At 38.2% G+C, this 17101-nt stretch overlaps 1 protein-coding gene across 1 annotated transcript; it reads left to right on the top strand.

The window, feature by feature from the left end:
- Nucleotides 1-175: 175 nt before the first annotated feature.
- arpc3 (actin related protein 2/3 complex, subunit 3) lies at nucleotides 176-12531 on the top strand. The gene is made up of 7 exons (XM_048556567.2): nucleotides 176-310; nucleotides 750-849; nucleotides 2945-3021; nucleotides 6748-6816; nucleotides 7238-7364; nucleotides 8097-8191; nucleotides 12287-12531. Exons 1-7 carry the CDS (start codon nucleotides 305-307, stop codon nucleotides 12347-12349), a joined length of 537 nt encoding a protein of 178 aa, XP_048412524.1. The 5' UTR covers nucleotides 176-304; the 3' UTR covers nucleotides 12350-12531.
- Nucleotides 12532-17101: the final 4570 nt, after the last annotated feature.

Raw genomic sequence — 17101 nt, forward strand, 5'->3', positions numbered from 1 at the left:
AAAAATCCTCCAGTAAAACGTGCAGATCCTTCATAAGATAATAAAACGTGAGGCGGGATGAACACAACAGGCCAAGCAGCATCTAAGGAGCACAAAAGCTGACTTTCGGGCCTAGACCCTTCATCAGAGGATCCTTCGCCAGGTTCTATCTCGTGTCACGTGGGAATAGCGTTCGCCGTGCTCACTCCCGCACCGCCGCCTGACGCCGCGCTCGTCACCGACAGGGTGGGACTGGCGGAAGAGCTGAGAGTGACCGAAGCAGAACCAATTTATTCTGGGCGCTTGTTCAGTTGCAGGTTGTAAAATGCCGGTAAGTTTCTTGAAGGGTTTTTATTTAATCCCCCAACACCTTCCTGTATCGGAGCATCCTAAACTCATGTTATTTGATGGAAGTTAACTGAAAAATCAGAGTGGATGTGAAAAATCAGGAAGTAGGCCGTTTGGGCCTAAGCAAGATTATTAAGAAAAAATATTTGTGTCTTTGGTCCAAAAATGTACGGTTGAGAGAACTGTGTATTTTGTCACCTTTAGCTTAATGAAGTGAATTACTTTAATTCAATGATGTTATTTGATGCTAACCTTCATGGAGCATCCTGCATCCGTTTTACTGGAAGTTGTGGTCTGTAGTATTGATCTTAATCACCTACGAATACAATCTTAAAATCAGGAATATATTTGACAGAAATATGCCAGTTGAGTCGGTATACTAGGGAAGGACAGCATTTCTAATTGTACTTTTTCTCTCTCAGGCTTATCATTCAACCCTTATGGATAGTGATGTAAAACTGATTGGAAACATGGCATTATTGCCGCTTAAAACACAATTTAAAGGACCAGCTCCTAAGGAAAGTAAGTTTTGAGATTGATTTTATGAAAACTGAATTATACAACACTTGCATCAGTTTGTACAGTTATGCATAGGGAAACAGTTTAAGTGTTAGTTTTGTAATTTAAACCAGTTAATAATTGTAGAAAGTTCTTTCAAAAAAAATCTTGGTGCCAGGGAAAAAGCACACTTTTTAGTTTACAAATAGACACATTTCCATACAGCAGTGTGGTTGTGATGTAAATTACTGCTTTGGGAAATGTACCTTGCATGGGTATATTTATTTTATCATATCTACTATCATTTGGTAACAAGGGGAGTAAAGGCTAAATGTACTCCTGCTCTTGTTTTGATTTAAGTACCAAATGCAGAGGCAGTTTGACCATGTGTTACTCTATTGATTAAAATTTGCCTTGTCAAAAGCAGTTTTCCACAGCTGGATTTCTGATTAGCCACATGTAGTGCATGGCTAGTGTATTGAAAAATACTCCAATTGAATTGTTGAATGCATTCAAAAATTCTAGTTCAACACATGCAGCATGCAACTTGCACCCGCAAACATCAGCTAGGTTCTCTGGAAAGATACTGAAGTTTCAAAAAGTAGTATTTCTTTTTATAATGTTACTTTTGGTCACTCTTTGGCCTGGTAACTGTATTTAAGAGCGCTGTTAGTCGACGTGTTGGTGTAGGTTGTACTGTCATTCAGGTTTGAGAGCATGGAAAGAGGCTCCGAGGCCTACCATGTCCATGACCTTCATCAAATATCATTTATTGTAATGTTCCATTACTTGGTCAGTAGCCTTGCATGCTATATGGCATTTCAACTGCTTGTCTAAATAGTTTGTAAATGAGTTGAGGGTTCCTACCTCTGCTACCCTTTTTGGGCAGTGAGTACGAAATATCCAGAACCCAGTTTGGGGTTGGGTGGAATTTTGCAAACCCCTTTAAAACTTCTGCTCCTTACCTTAGAACTCTGGTTCCTCGTTTTGAATCCTTCTGCTGGGTGAAGAAAGCTTGAGAGAATAGCGAGGGAAAGTGCAATTATACTTTTTAAATGTCATAGGAAGATAAGATTTCTTAAAAAAAACTTTCATGGAATGTGGGTATCAATGGCTAGGCCAGCACTTATTACCGATTTCTAAGTGCCCTTGAGAAGGTGCTGCTGTGCTGCCTTTCTGAACGTTTGCAATACGTGGTATATTGATATAGCAATGATGCTGTTAGGGAGGGAATTCCAGGATTTTGAACCAGCAGCGATGAAAGAATTCTGATATAGTTCCAACGAGAAACTTGTGTGTTTTAGAGGGGAGCTTACAGGTGGGGATATTCCCACACATCCACTGCCCTTGTTTCTCCTAAGGTTAGTCATGTATGGGGTTGGAAGGAGGTGAAAAATTTGCTGAAGCTTGTTTCTTTTTTGTACCGTCCACCTGATGGCCAAAGAAAGCATGCCAGCGTGACAGTCTAAATGTTGTTTTACATTCTAAGTCAAATGTAATATAAGCTAAAATTATGTAATTTGCAACAGTTAATGAAACAAGGTGCATATTAGATTAGTTGTGGGTTTTCAGCCAAGGAGGCCAGACACTGCATTCTAGTTAAAACCAAGAGGACACGCTTTTTGTTTTGATTGGAACATAGTTGCCTGTAGAAAGAAGACTTAATTGATGATTGAAATGACTACCTGAATGGGTCAACTTTGAAGTTTAATCAAGGAGTAAACTCATTTGGTGTGGTGTGGGGTGAGGGGAGGAGAGAGAGGAATCGATGACAAGAGGCCGTAGATTAGACATAAGAGACAGGAAGTTTAGAGCAAAGGAGAAGAAAAACATTTTGATCCAAAAGGTAAAAACTAAAAGAACTGCGGATGCTGTAAATCACAAACAAAAGCAGAAGTTGCGGGAAAAGTTCAGGTCTGGCAGTATCTGTGAAGAAAATGTGGTTGGAATATTTAGGTGGTGGTGCTTTTTGACTCTGTGGGCCCAAGGGCTGCTTTCTGTGTTATTGACTTCTGTAATTATGACTCTATCTCCCAACTGGGGACAACAAATTCAAACTGTTAATTTTTTGTTATGCTTAAGGATTTAAGATTTGGTTATCAATAATGATCTTTTCCAGCTAAAGACACTGATGTCATTGATGAAGCAATCTACTATTTTAAGGCAAATGTTTTCTTCAAAAACTATGAAATAAAGGTAGGTTTGTTTTCTGATTTGTCAATTGTAAAGATTCTTTTTAAATAAAGTACATGAATAATTTGTCGTGTATTCAAGGGAGTAATGCGTCGTGTAGTATAACAAAGTGAAATCACTTCGGCACAAAAGTAGTGTGATTATGTTTAGACAGTGTTTCTGACATCAGCCAATGTCCAAGTACCCTAATTTGTCTTAATGAGCCAGAAGATCGAAAGGAGACTTGCAGTGGATTGTTTTTGTGGATGTTTTACTAATTGATCTGTAAATTGCATCACTACAGAGCTAAAACAGACTCTCCACTTTCTCTCTACTCAGTAAGAATCAAAAAAAAGACTTTTTCATAAAGATACATTAGATTAAAAAGCCTGTTGAGTATAAAATATTAAACCATAATATGGCAAAGCAAGTAATTCCTTATAGGAAGTCTATCTTAATTATTCTTAAGTACTACAAAAAATCAAATTCACTTGTTTAAATACTGATATGTCATCTTGGGCATTTGGCTAGCAGATGTTTTGATTTGCATTCATATTAAAACTGTACAGTGCTATGGATGTGCCTACAACCAGCAGGCTGCAGTTTTTCAAGAAAGTAACTCGGGATCACTCTCCAGGGCAATAAGGAATGGGCAATATGCAGTGGAAGCAGAATTAGGCCATTTGGCCCATCGGGTCTGCTCTGCCATTTGTTCATGGCTGATGTGCTTTTCTGCCCCATTCCCCTGCTTTCTGCCTGTAACCCTTGATCCTCTTTTTACTAATAAAGAACCTATCTATTTAAATCTTAAAGGCACTCAAAGACTTGACCTGCATAGCCTTGTGCAGCAATAAGTTCCACAGATTCACCACCCTCTGACTGAAAAAAAATCTCTTCATAGTTTTAAAAGGTTTTCCATTCACCCTGAGGCTGTGCCGTTGGGTCTTAATCTCATCTAGTAGTGGAAACATCTTTTCCACGTCCACTGTATCTAGATCTGTCAGTATTCTGCAAATTTCAATGAGATTTCCCCCTCATTCTTCTAAATTCCATTGAGTACAGACCTGTTAGGATTATGTACAGAGTAATCAACCACTCTTCACATGATAAGCTCTTGAGCTCCAGCATCATTCTTGTAAATATCTTCTCGACCCCTCTAAAGCTAGCACATCCTTCCTCAGATATGGGGCCCAAACTGCTCACCATATTCCAAATGTAGTCTGCCCAGGGCCTTATACAGCCTCAGTCTATCTCTGCTCTTGCATTCCAGTCCCGTTGAAATGAATGCTCACGTTGCATTTGTCTTCCTAACTGTCAAATGAGCCAAAGGTTAACCATCAGAAAATTCTGAACTAGGACTCCTAAGTCCCTTTTGTGTATCAGATTTCTGAAGCACGTTCACCATTTAGAAAGTAGACTTGTGCTTCTATTCTTCTCACCCAAGTCCATAACCTCACACTTTGTATTTCATCTTCCATTTCTTTGTCAAGTCTCCTAGCCAGTCCAAGTCCTTCTGCAGTCTCCCCACTTCCTCAACACTGCCTGTCCCTCCACCTATCATAGTGGCATCTGCAGATTCAGCAACAATACCCTCAGCTCCTTCATGCAGATCATTAATGCATAACATAATTAGTTGTGGTCCAAGCACCGAGCCCTGTGGAACTCCACTAATACCAGCAGCCATTCTGAAAAAGACCCTTTCCTCCCCACTCACTGCCTTCTGCCAGTCATCCACACCAATGTTAACACCTTGCCCCAAACACTACTGACTAATTTAGCAGCTTCCTGTGCAGTGCTTTGTCACAGGTGTTCTGGAAATCCAAATAGGTTACATCCACTGGCTCTCCTTTGTCTAACTTGCTTGTTAGATCCTCAATCTTATGTCAGAGCTGTGCTGACTCAACCACATTGTACCATGCACTTTCAAGTTCTCTGCAATCACATCCCGAATAACGGACTCTTAAATCTCACCAACGACTGACCTCCGGCTAACTGGCCTATAATTTCTTGTCTTCTGCCTCCCTACCTTTTTAAACAGTTGCAATGTTAGCAATTTTTCAGTCCTCCAGGACCCTCCTTGACTCCAGTGATTACTGAAAGATCATCAGAAATGCCCTCAGAATCCTGGGGCATAGTCCTTCCAGTCTAGGTGATTTATCTGCCTTCAGACCTTTCATCTTTTCTAGCATCTTCTCCCTACTAATGGCCACTGCACTTATCTCTGCCCCCTAACTGACCTTAAAAGTTCTGGTATACTGTTGGTGTCTTCCGCTGTGAAAAATGATGCAAAGTCCCTGTTCAGTTTCTCTGCCATTTTTGGTCCTCATAACTATGTTTCTAGTCTCATTGTGCAGCGGTCCAATGTCCATTCTTGCTATCTTAGATATCCTACAAAAATTACAGTTGTCTTTCATATTATTAGCCAGCTTACTTAGCCAGTTATTTCATCATCCCCGAATCCCCCTTATTGCTTTTCAGTTGTCCTCCACTGGTATTTAAAGGCTTCCCACTAATCTTCGCCACATTGTATGTTTTCTTTTATGTTATCTTGATATCCCTTGACAGCCATGGTTGCCTTGTTTTCCCCTCAGTATGTTTCTTCTTCCTTGGGGTGAATTTCAGCTGTGCCTCCTGAATTATCTTCAGAATCTGTCATTTGCTGTTCCACCATCTTTCCCAGGCTCCCCTCATGTCTTTAGCTAGCTCTACTCAACTGTTAATACCATTACATCTGATTCCAGCTTCTGCCTGGCAAACTGCAGAGTGAATTTTATCATGTTGTGGTCACTGCCCCCAAGAGGTTTATTCACCTTCAGCCCCCTAATCAAGTCTGCCTCATCACTAAATCCATAATTTCCCATTTCCTAGTGGGTTCTACCTCAGGCTGCTCCAAAAAGTCGTCATGTAGACATTTCACAAATTCTTTTTCTTGGGATACACTACCAAGCTGATTTTTCCCAGTTTGCCTGCACATTGAAGTCCCTCATGATTATTGTAATAGTGCCTTTTCTTTCTCCTGATTTTATTTTCTGATTACTGTTAGGGGGCCCATGCATAACTCCCGTCAGCGTCTTATAAATGCTGGCCTAGTCAGTAACATCCACTTTGCATAAACAAGTGAAAGGATACTTGACACTTTTACTTGTACTACTTGCTTATGTTGTAATGGGAGTTATTTTAAAAATTATCATTGTTCATTATAATTCTGTACTACTCCACCAAATTTGTGAAGGATAGATTTTTTTCTTGCTGAGCAGACATTAAGGGTTGTGGAAGCAAGATAGATAACTATTTATAAAACCATGAGGGGCATAAATAAGGTGCAGAGCAAAAGTCTTTTCCCTAGGGTGGGGGAGTTCAAAAATAGGGGGCAATTTTTAAGGTGAAAGGTTTAAAAGGGACCTAATGGGCAACTTGTTCACATATGCACCGGTTCATATGTGGAATGAACTGTCGAGAGGAAGTAGTTGATGCAAGTACAGTCACAACATTTTAAACACTTAGACAGGTACCTGTCTAGAAAAGGTTTAGAGGGATATTGGCCAGATGCAGGAAAGTGGGAGTGGTTTAGTTGGGGCAACTTGGTCAGCAAAGACTAGTTGGACTGAAGGGTCTGTTTCTGGGCTGTGAATCAATGACTGAGTTAAACCATGATCTAATTGAATAATGGAACAAGCTCATGGGGTTGAATGATTCCTGTTTTAAGGCTGCTTGTCAGATATTCAACTAACAAGCTGTTCGTCTTTGTAGAATGAAGCTGACAGAACCTTGATTTATATCACCCTCTATATTACAGAGTGCCTCAAAAGATTACAAAAGGTAAGAGAAGTACTGTTTTTATAAAATGCCACTAACTTTCACTTGACTTGCTTTGTCAGCTGTTAAAGTTGATAGGCAGACTAGCTTTTATGGTGTTACTCCAGCCAGTTCCACCCAGCAGATGTGTGATCTGAAGATTTTGTTTTATAGCTGGATTCAGGAAATTTAGTTCAGTGAGATTGAATGGTGGTTAGAATGTTTCTGCTACACTAAGCATTTGCATGAAAAGCTTTTACAAATATGGAAGAAAAGTAGAAGCAGCCCTCGTTAATGGTGAGGCTGTCCCACTTTTTCAGACATGGTGAATTGTGAGCTAATAGTTTTTTGTCAAAATAGTATGCATTTCATCTCATACTCGCTTCAGGATTATCTTGGTATGTGACCAAACTTCTCATTTTGTTTTTCTCTTTATTTTACACAGTGCAATTCCAAAAATCAAGGAGAGAAGGAAATGTATACCTTGGGGATAACTAACTTTCCCATTCCTGGAGAGCCAGGCTTTCCTCTTAATGCCATGTATGCAAAACCTGGACACAAGCAGGAAGATGGTATGAGGAAGTAGCATCATTCAAATCAAATAATCTATGATTAAAGGACAGAAAAACATAATTAGTTTTTTCAACTACATACATTTTTGTTTTAAAAAAAATTACTGGATGCTCATCATGCCTCTGTAACAAGTAAATTTTATGTTGATTTAAGCTTAGTTCCACATTATGATTGAAAAATACTTAAGCCATTGAAGTTAAAATTTTAGCTGTGTCGTTCGGAATCCTTTTTAATTTCTCGATTTATGCTCTTAGTCAATTCGAGTTGTGCACTTTCTCAGAAATAAAAACCCTTTCTCTGCTTCTAGGACTTTACTAGAGAAGCTCTGAAATTGACTAGTGAAATGTAGGAATCGGGCTTTCTAAATGTTCCTGTTGGAAGTTTTCTCTCAGACCTTTCTGTTCTCTGTCACTGTAATTGTGATTGATGCGAGGAGCTCACTGTCATTGGGGATGAATCTCTCCATTATGTGATACGTGTTAGTAGTCCAGTGAGTTGTGGCACGCCAATCACACAAAGTATAAATGAACCTTATGTTTTGTGAATTGAGTGTGGATTGAGTCCTTTGGTTCTAACTTTTGAAGGATTCAGGAATTTTAACTGTTTTGCCTTGAACAATGGTGAGATGCTTAACGTACTTTACATTGAGATTTGGCAGTTGAATATAACTTCTAATGTGTGTTCTGAGAATTGATCATTCATGGTTGTGTGTATTCTGGTTAATTTTTCAGAGATGATGAGGGGTTATTTGCAGCAGATCAGGCAAGAGACTGGGCTGAGACTTTGTGAAAAAGTGTTTGATCAACAGACAGATAAACCCAGCAAGGTAAGCAGCTGTATTTTGGACTTTAAATTATGACTGTCATTTATATTTGCTTCTTGCCTAAAAGATGAAAGCAGTAAATTAATTGCCACAAAAAAGTTAACCATAGCTGTTGGTTTTAAAGGACAGTTTAGAATTCTTCTAGGAAAGTGATTCAGGACAGGACTGTGTTCCAGAGGGCTGACTGGGAATTTGAGAGACTAGGCTAAATGGACCATTGGTTTTCTCCTGTCTGGACTTCCTTCTAACATGTTCTTCTTGTTGAGTTCTCAGCCCAAAGGCACGTCAGTTGATGCGGTACTCCAGTCTCTGTCAGCAGGCACGGTCTATCTGAGCAGGAATTGGGAATGAATTTAGTGCTATTGGTACCAATTTAAACCACACTGGCTATGCAGTAATCTGCCCCCAAAGAAGTCTAAATCACCCCTTGCCGTTTGCTATTGGTATTGTTTGGAAGGAATTTCAGATTGATATTCAACCTGTTTAGCCAGGTGATGAATGCACTTTGCTGAACCATTAAGTCATGGGTTGGGACTTGAAAATAGAGGTCAAGCTCCGAGGCAGGGATAAACCTCCTATTTTTTTAAAAAAAATACAGGACTTCATTTAGTTTGGTTCATTAGAGTGACATTGTACTTATTCAGTGCCAACAGGACAAATTTTGTACATGCTATCCTAGGAAGAGGCTGCCGCTAAAACAAAATGAGTGATTCAATCAATTCGCACTGCATCTTGATTAAATGAAGCATGTCCTATAGTGCCTATCAGTGATGGGAAACAATAAGCCAAGTTGGTTTTAGACTGGATCATGGCTTCATCTAATATTACTGTGCTTCTCAAATCCACATTAATTTATAAGCCCCACTTTTTTGTTTTAGAAAGCATCTGCCGTGAATAACATATTAAACTTAACTGTAAGGAAAAAAAACACTCATAACTTGCCTCAGCAGCCCTTTACTAAATTGAATGACCTTGTGTTCTACTAAACTTTAAATTTGCTTCAATATTTACCTTTTTTGAAAAATATTTATGGACTTGTTTTGATATCTTTTGCAGTTACTGTGTGAGGTGACATGGTAAATGATTTCTCTAGTGACTTAATGGTTTATTTTTAACAGGAGTCTTCTGTTTCCGGAATACAAGCAGTACTCTAATTAAGCTGTTTCTGAAAGTGGTGGTAGACAGGGTGTTTAATAAGTCAGATAGTAGGAACTGCAAATGCTGGAGAATTGGAGATAACATGGTGTAGAGTTGGACAAACACAGTAGGTGAAGCAGTATCAGAGGAGCAGGAAAGCTGACGTTCCGGGCCTAGACCCTGCTTCAGAAAATGACCCTCTATGTTTAATAAGTCAAGTGGTTTTAAATAACCATTGGGAAATTTGGAATAATTTCTCATTAACATTACTAAATATTATCAAGCATATGATAAACTAGTATTTTTTGTTATAATAAATGCTACAATATATCTTGACAGTGGTTGAGACCACACCTAGGGTACCTATGGTTTTGATCTCTTTTATATAAGGAGCAATATACTTGCATTACAAATAGTTGAGAGAAGATTCAGGAACTTGATTCTTGGGACGAAAAAGAATGCAAGAAAAGATTGAGCATGTTGGGCTTGTATTCATTGAAATTTAATAGAATGAATGATGAAACATGAAACATGAGATTCTGAGGGGCCATGACACTGTAGATACAAAGAGGAGGTTTTCCCTCATTGTGGGGCATCTTGAACTAGGGACAGAGTTTCAATAAATGGGTTTCCCATTTTAACACACAAATAAATCCTTCTCTTGGGAGAGTATTAACCTTTGGAATTTTGTACTCCAGCAGGTACAGTGGTAGCTAGGTATTGCCTAATTTAACCTCAGATATATTCAGACATTTGATCTACACGGGAGTCCAGGTTTTGGGGAACAGTAGCAAAATGGAATTAAGGTCACAGTCATATCAATGATGACCTTATTGAATTACAGAACAAATTTGAGGGACCAAATGCTGCATTCTTGTTCCTGTTTCTTACGTTAAATCATCATGTTTGAAATATCTGACATCTTCAACATCCCATTGGAAACATCTTTCTCTTGAATTTTTGTGATTTATGAGAACGTACTATATTTGGTGAGAAGATGGCTGAGGAGATGCAGAAAAGATTTGTTTCTGTAATTATTGATGGGACTTCACCTTTGCAAACCTACAACTTCACTGAATATGTTTGAAATTTATTCATGGGATTTTGGCATACTGGCTAAGCTAGCATTTATGACTCAACATAATTGCCTGGAGGACAGTTAAGATGACCTCTGTGCTGTGGTTCTAGAGTCACACACATATATAGTCACACAGACTAGGTAAGGATGGCAAATCAATAATTTTAGAATCTGAACACTACCTTTTACAACGTTTACCTGCCTTCACACCCCAGGCCCTATCATGACATGGGCTGCTTTCAGCACAGCCAACCCATTTTCACCTACTTATGGTTCCCATTTATTAGCTTTTCTTTCTCCCTATCCTGTTATAATCCAAGCCTTTGCCTAACTGTTGTTGTTCCTCTGGGCTCTATCTCTGACTATCTGCTCACCCCCATCCCCAATATTTTTTTAGCAAATATGCCACCTTTCCCTAGCTACTGTCAGTTAAGAAGAAGGTCACTGGACTTCAAACAGTCTGCTTTCTTTCCATAGAAGCTTACAGATCTGAGTTTCTCCAGCAATTTCTGTTTTTAAGAATGGCAGATTTCCTTTCCTAAAGAACATTAGTGAACGAGTTGGGTTTTTACAACAATCGACAGTCAAATGATTTTTTTTTAAATAGCTTCCGAACATTAACCTGGATTTTGATTCCTAGTCCAGTGACATTACCACTATGCTGCCACCTCCCTGTGATGTATCTATATTATCTTACAGGTGTTTTCAGAAATTAGTTTTCTTCTTTTCATGGTGTGGACATACATATGCAGGAAATGGGTTGAAACTTTACAAATGTATTTCATGCCGTACCATTAAAGATGTGTTTTAATTTTATAACCCCTGGATTTAACTGTGCCTGGGTAAAAATGTTGTATTAGCTGCCACCCAGTTCTTTTGTTTTTGCATTATGTTTAAATACAAGCTTTTTATTTTTCTTGAATAATCATATAAATAAAATTGTTTGCATTGTTTCCAAAATCTATTGTATTAACCAGTTTTGTCAATTTTTTTGCCATTAGTTTATAGAGAAATCGTTGGTGATAGAATTCTTCATTTGTTTCAGTAGGTACTAACATTGGCAGGCTTTATCCCAAGCTTTCTCTTTCTAATGTTTACAAATCCTTCAGAGTGATGTTTTTATTTTTGTCCTGCCCCTAATCCAAGTGAACAAAGTGCAGTACTGAAATTAGATTAGCACAGTGCTGGAATTGAACCTGAGGTACTGGTGATTGAGTGTTTAGTATGCTTAAATAATACTTGCCTAAAATTTTTCTGAGGTTTGCAGATCAGAATATTGAAACTTCTGTCGACTTCCACAGTTTTTTTTTAGAATGTAGGTTTCAGGTCCTTTCATGATACTGCAATCCACAGAAAAACTGGAAGATATTTTACATTTTTGATGGAGTTGTCTGAGGGATACAAATCTTGTCAGAAATCAGAATAGTTCTTCCTTCATTTACGAGTGGTTTCTGATGGGATTAAAGGCTATGCTGACATTGTTTCCTTTTCCAAACTAGATGACAAATTTAGGGAATGTTAAGATGAAGAATTAAGAATAATTGCAATATACTACGTACAAAAAAAATTTTTTCTCAGCTAGCTTTTTGTATGATGGATGTCTCATCTCAGGTGAGGAGACTTTGTCTACCTGATTTTATTATATTGTGTTCTGCTCAGTTTTTAAGAGGATCATTTATGCAGTAATGAAATCACTGTAGCTAACTCCTACAAAGGGAGAATGGTTTATTTAGGCTAGACCTGTATTTTTTTAAAAAATGGAGCTTGTAGGGGAAGATGTTCTCTGGTCGACTCTGCTCTTTTCCAATTCATGGTTGCAGATGATATGATTTTAAACTAGCCACAATGACACACAAATTTTTAACTTTTTTTTTCCTTTTTAGTGGTGGACATGTTTCATAAAGAAGCAATTCATGAACAAAAGCCTGTCAGCACCAGGACATTAACATCACAAAAAAAGTGCAACAACTGAAACACCATGCAAACGTGACATGCAGCAAGATGTACAAAATTTTTGCCTTGTTTCATATGATTTTATACTGGGTTTGGATATAATAAAAGTAGTATCATTCTGAAGATCATTTTTTAAAATGTGAAGACTAATAAATGCTTGGCATGGTATAATTTACTTGAGAGCTTCTTACTTTGTGCCTAAATGGTGATCAATAAATCTGATGTTCATGATATTTCAAAGCTGTACCCCAATTCCCAGTTACTATTGTCATCATGTTGCATGTTATTGCATCAGTATATAAATTGGTGCTTGCTCAACAATATTAGTATTAATGTTATTGGTATTTCTCTCCTGTGACTGGTAGTAGAATACTATCAGTTGTAGTGCTTAATAATGTTCATTTTCTGCTGTTTAACACAATTTTCTCAGCTGTAAGAAGTCGGGGGGGGGGGGGTGGAAATCAGCGTTCTTCATTGCCAAGCTTTAATACAGATTAAGCTTGCTTTCCATATTTTGGCAAAAATTGATGTTAATTGTTTTCTTTTTTAAAAGAAAATGGACAAATAAAACCTTTGGACATCAAATGGACCTTGCTGACATCATTCATGAAGTGGTAGTTGCTGATGGGACAGCTGGATGTTGTAATCATTTTAAAAGCTCAATATATTAAATAACTCAACTCAATTCCTGATTTAATTAGTGGTATAAGGAATCAAATACATTCATTTGTCAAAACTGCTATGTGGTAGTGATAGCACATTACCCTGTTATACATAACTAAATATTGAAGTCTTTCTTGATGCCATTCAGTATGGCTGAAAAGGTTCAGTGCAAATGTTGCACCTTAGGAATACAATGGGGAAAAGTTTACTGTTGTGATAACCCCTATAAGGTTCAAGGGAAATCACTAATTAATCTCTCTCTGGTGCTAGAGTATGACTTACCCTTGGTAACAGGCAATGGCCTGCCCAACTGGAACTGATCACCTGAGACTTTTTACAGCCCATGTCTCAGTCTCTGTACTGCATGCAACTGTTATCCAAAAGGTTGGTGTTTGAAACAACCCAGTGATGGCACCTCCACTGTTTTGTCCCATCAGCTTTCTTTGGGGAAGCATAATGTAGTGGTATTAGCGATAGACTGGTAGAATTTGAATTAAATAAAAATCTTGAATTAGGAGTCTAGTGTTGACATGAAAAGTTGTCAATTGTAAAAGCCCATCAGGTTCACTAATACACTTCAGGGAAGAAAATCTGCCAACTTTGTCTTGTCTGGTCTATATCTGCCTCCCAGCTGTAGCAATGCGGTTGACACTTACCTGCCCTCTAGGCAATAAATGCTGGTCCAACCAGTGACACTGGCAACCTGGTGAAGGGCTGTCTTGTGCGGCTCAGAGGTAGAACCTGTATACCTGGACCAGGATGCCTGAGTTCAAGTCCCACCCACTCCAAAGGTGGGTAATGACATCTTTGAACAGGTTGATTAGAAAAGTAGGGCCGGTGTGAAGGGGTCTCTTATGGTGCAGTGGTAGTGTCCCTAATCCTGGACCAGGAGACCTGGGTTCAAGTCCCACCTGCTTCAATGATGTGTGATAACATCTGAACAGGTTGAATAGGAAAATGAAAATAAGGGCCCTGTGAGAGGACTTTTGTGGCACTGCGGTAGTGTCCTCATCACAAAACCAGAAGATTTAGGTTCAATTCCCAAATGCTTCAGTTGTGTGTAATAATACCACTGAACAGGTTGATTAGAAAATGTATAAAGCATTAGTAGTGCCACTATATTTGAGCCGAGAGACCTGGGTTCGCGTCTCACTGGTCCGGAGGTTTGACATAACATCCCTGAATAAGTTGATGGAAACATCTGTATTGTGCCTGCATAATTCATATAAGAAAAATAAAACTAACACAAAACATAAAGGCTTTCATGGTGCAGCGGTAGTGTCCCCAGCAATGGGTCCACAAAACTGTCTATCCTGGGTTGACCTCACCTATGTCAGCCACGAGCAGTGGCTCTATTTTGGTGTTCAACAATATACTATGCTATTTTGCAGTCAGGTTTCTTGAATTTTTTGAAAAATGTTAAGAGGCCTTGCTGTCTGCATGACCTTAAAGCAAAGTAATTTAATAGTTTAAAAAAAAATCTTGAGATAATGGGAACTGCAGATGCTGGAGAATCCAAGATAATCAAGTGTGCGGCTGGATGAACACAGCAGGCCAAGCAGCATCTCAAGAGCACAAAAGCTGACGTTTCGGGCCTAGACCCTTCATCAGAGAGTGATGAAGGGTCTAGGCCCGAAATGTCAGTTTTTGTGCTCCTGAGATGCTGCTTGGCCTGCTGTGTTCATCCAGCCTCACACTTGATTATCTAAAAAAAATCTTTGCTTTTATAAACTTAAGTACCAGAAAATTGGTAGAATGTGATTCCATTATTTTAAATGGAGACGGACAGGTCTAAGATTGGGAATATGTAGGGTTACAAACAAAAAGCATAGGTATGGGACTTAGCACTACTGCTCGTTAAACATCTGGCATTGACATAAGTTAGATAATATCTTGTACAGTATTAAAATGTCAATATTTGCCTTTATATACCACGGCACCAAATCCCAAAAATTACATTTACAATCCAAAGTCTTTGTAGCTCAAAATTGCCTTGCTGTTAGTTTGTTCTGTATTTTAACTGTTTTTGCTGATAGGATATAGCAACTATTTTGGTAACTATTAAACCATTTTTAGGGATCCATACTTTTAAATTCTCACAAAGCTGCCTTACAGATTAAAAGTAAAAAACAAACTATGATGCTGGAAACCTGAAACAAAAACAGCAACTGCTGGAGAACCTCAGCAGGTCTGGCAGCATGATTCTGAAACAGTAACTCTCTGCTTTCTCTGCACAACTGCTACCAGACCTGCTGAGATTCTCCAGCAATTCCTGTTGTTGTTTCAGAATAAAAGTGTACTCTCATATACTGATGGTAGTTTAGCACAGGAAATGCTTACATTTATGACTCATTGCAACATAAGCTTTATTCCTCATTATCCAGCTGAGTAAATTTTCATTAGGTTACATGTACTGTATGAGTGTTCAGAGCGATATTGGTTTAGTCACCTACACTTGATATTGCAGATAAGTTTGCACATAATTTTTTTAAAAATAGAAAGCTGTGCTCATTTTATAATCTTTAAGACTAAAACAGATTAATAGAAGTATAATCAGCCAGGCAGTCAGAAGAGGATTACAATTAAATCTAGTATTTGTGTAGCTCTTTTAATGTAGAAAATGTTCCAGTATGTTTAATTTGGTTTAAAGAAATTGTTAACCACATTAAAGAATTGACCTAAAAACTCAGTCAGAGAGATTGGCTTTAAGGAGGATCTTTGAGAGAGGCTGAGGGAATTCAGATTTAAATGACTAAAGTCACTGTAACTGATTGATTGTGGGAGAAATACAAGAGTTCATTGCAGTTGTTACTGATCCAGTTTCCTCAGATTGGCATGTTGGGTTTTTGTCCCCGCAATTCTCCCAGTCATGTTCCAAGTATTATCTGGGAGTTGTTACCTATGGGATAAACACTTTTGTGTACCTCTGTTTCTAAAACTGGCTGCCGGGGATGAATAAAAATATAATGGATAGGAACTATCACTATAATTTAGCAATTTGTAAGAGTGTATTTTATAATCTTTCTGATCTCCAGTTATTTTGTTGGTCTTGTGTAACAAATATTCCCAGTACAATCATATTTTATGTACGTATTGTAATATACTCATTCGACTTTGAAGCTGGTTTACTCATTGTTTCACACCATTGCTAGTTGTAATTAATGGTACTCATTAATCCATCTTATATCTTACCCTTCCTTTTGAATTGGTCAGTCCTATTGAACGAGACCAATTCAGGTTTGAAAGAAGCATCTATAAGAATGCTTGGGCATGAAGGAAGGAATTTAATTGCGTAAAATGAAGGTATGTGAAGATTAAATACTCCATATTTCATCAGTTATTATAAATAGAGATAGAAATGTGCATGTAGGTATACTAGAGGTGGTGGATGGAATAATTGTTACACCACATTAAAATGAATTGTTTTGAAATAAACAAGATGGAAAAGTCACTAGGTCCTGATGAGAATCTATAGCCACGTGCAGATTGTGCCATTGGGGCTGAAAAGTAATTAGTAGTTAAGAAGGATAAACCAATTTACTGGACAGTAAAGTGAGTTATGGGTAACCCTAAAAATCCATAATTCAAGATCATAGTAGAGACCGTGTAGAAATCGATCAGTTGTTCAAGTCCGACATCATGGATTTGGTAAAGGTAATTTTTTTTTGAAGAGGTGATCAGGTGAAGAAAGTGCTGCAGATCAGTGTACATGGATCTCAGGTCTAAGAGGCCTGTAGAAAAGGTCTTTTCAGGCAGGTAATACAAGGGAAAATGTTGTGACATGGAATACATGTTGGATGGAAAACTAAGTTGGATTAAGTGAATATACTTGAATCTTTTGAATCAATTCATTAAATGCAAGTGTTGCTAGCCTCAGCCAGTATTTGTTGCCCATCACTGATCACTCCGGAGGAGATGGGTGACCTACCTGGTGATTCCAGGAGTCATTGCTGGGTACACATTTGTTCTTTAATATGTTGGGATGATTTAGACTTGAGCAGGATACAAAATGCTTTTACCTTTGTGTGTCTTCAGCTAATTTTAAGGATTTGCTGACAGGAGGATTACAACAGTACAGAATG

Source organism: Stegostoma tigrinum, chromosome 26 (assembly GCF_030684315.1).
Source record: "Stegostoma tigrinum isolate sSteTig4 chromosome 26, sSteTig4.hap1, whole genome shotgun sequence".
NCBI lineage: Eukaryota > Metazoa > Chordata > Chondrichthyes > Orectolobiformes > Stegostomatidae > Stegostoma > Stegostoma tigrinum.

Excerpts from the sequence above, each read along its gene's own strand:
- arpc3 (XM_048556567.2), top strand. Across the intron at positions 7,365-8,096 it reads TGGACACAAGCAGGAAGATG|AGATGATGAGGGGTTATTTG; the intron begins GTATGAGGAAGT and ends TTAATTTTTCAG. Across the intron at positions 8,192-12,286 it reads AGACAGATAAACCCAGCAAG|TGGTGGACATGTTTCATAAA; the intron begins GTAAGCAGCTGT and ends TTTCCTTTTTAG.